Raw genomic sequence first — 1,572 nt, forward strand, 5'->3', positions numbered from 1 at the left:
CCCGTGTCCCCGTCCCCACCTGCCCCCGTGTCCCAACGCCGCCACTTGCTGCTGGGAGGTGGCGCTGGGCAGGGCCCCCCCGGCCCCTTCGCGCTCCAGGGGCAGCTCGGGCGACGTCTGGCTCAGCTTCAGGGCGGCCTCGGGGCACGACCCCATGTCCAGGTAGGAGCGCTCGGGGGCTTCGGCCCCCGCTTCCCCCCGCTCGGGTTCCCCGAAGGGCGCGGGGTGGGGGGGTTCCTTGCGGGGGGTGGCCCCCGCGCCCCCCTTGTCGCGCCAGGGCACCCAGCAGAGCTTCCAGGAGACGAAGAGCGAGACGCCCAGCAGCACGATGCCGCAGAAGGTGACGATCACCGACAGCAGGCTCACCGAGATGTCTGGGGGGGGGGGACGGATGGGGACACACGACATCCGTCACCCTCCGGGGGGTCCTCGTCACCTTCTGGGGGTCCCTGACACCCTCCTGGGGTTCCTCGTCACCCTCTGGGGGTCCCCATCACCCTCTTGGGATCCTATCACCCTACTGGGGTCCCACCACCCCCCTGGGGTCCCACCACCCTTCCCAGGGTCCCACCACCCTTCCCAGGGTCCCACCACCCTCTTGAGGACCCCACCACCCTCTGTAGGGTCCCAACACCCTTCCTAGGGTCCCACCACCCTCTTGAGGACCCCACCACCTTCTTTGTGTTCCCACCACCTCCTTGGGGTCCCATCACTCTTCTGGGCTCCCCACCACCCTCTTGAGGACCCCAACACCCTCTTTGGGTTCCCACCACCCTCCTGGGGTCCCACCACCCTCTTGATGACCCCACCACCCTCTTGGGGTCCCACCACCCTCTTGAGGACCCCACCACCGTCTTGGGGTCCCACCACCTCCTTAGGTTCCCACCACCCTCCTGGGGTCCCACCACCCTCCACAGGGTCCCACCACCCTCTTGAGGACCCCACCACCCTCTTTGGGTTCCCACCACCCTCCTGGGGTCCCATCACCCTCCTTGGGTCCCACCCAAGAAGGGTCCCACCACCCTCTTAATGACCCCACCACCCTCCTTAGGGTCCCATCACCCTCTTGAGGACCCCACCACCCTCTTTGGGTTCCCACCACCCTCCTGGGGTCCCACCACCCTCTTGAGGACCCCACCACCCTCTTTGGGTTCCCACCACCCTCCTGGGGTCCCACCACCCTCTTGAGGACCCCACCACCCTCCTTAGGGTCCCATCACCCTCCTGGGGTCCCGTCACCCTCTTGATGACCCCACCACCCTCTTGATGACCCCACCACCCCCTTTGGGTTCCCACCACCCTCCTTGGGAACCCCCCACCCCCTTGACGAGCCCCCCCTCTCCCCTCAGGACCCCCCACCCCCCTCACCAGCGTCGGCGGGCCGGGGGTGCCCGCGGTGCCGCAGGAGGTCGGTGAACTCCAGGCACTGCTGGTGCTGGGCGCGGGCACGGGGGGCGAAGCAGAGCTCCTGCACCAGGCGCAGGGCGCTGCGGCACACGTCCTCCTCGTAGTCCCCCGACATGGCCACCCGCCTATGGGGGGGGGGGGGGCACCGGGGCGTGGGGGGGGGGG

General features: G+C 69.3%; 1 protein-coding gene across 1 annotated transcript; it reads right to left on the minus strand.

The window, feature by feature from the left end:
* Nucleotides 1–19: 19 nt before the first annotated feature.
* LOC118159192 (synaptotagmin-C-like) lies at nt 20–1,566 on the minus strand (the record flags this gene model as incomplete). Its single annotated transcript, XM_035313803.1, has 2 exons — nt 1,369–1,566; nt 20–374 (listed from the first exon to the last, which is right to left on the minus strand). Coding segments are annotated over exons 1-2 (509 nt in total), but the record flags the coding sequence as incomplete, so codon positions are not given.
* Nucleotides 1,567–1,572: the final 6 nt, after the last annotated feature.

This window comes from Oxyura jamaicensis, unplaced genomic scaffold (genome assembly GCF_011077185.1).
Source record: "Oxyura jamaicensis isolate SHBP4307 breed ruddy duck unplaced genomic scaffold, BPBGC_Ojam_1.0 oxyUn_random_OJ68596, whole genome shotgun sequence".
Lineage (NCBI taxonomy): Eukaryota > Metazoa > Chordata > Aves > Anseriformes > Anatidae > Oxyura > Oxyura jamaicensis.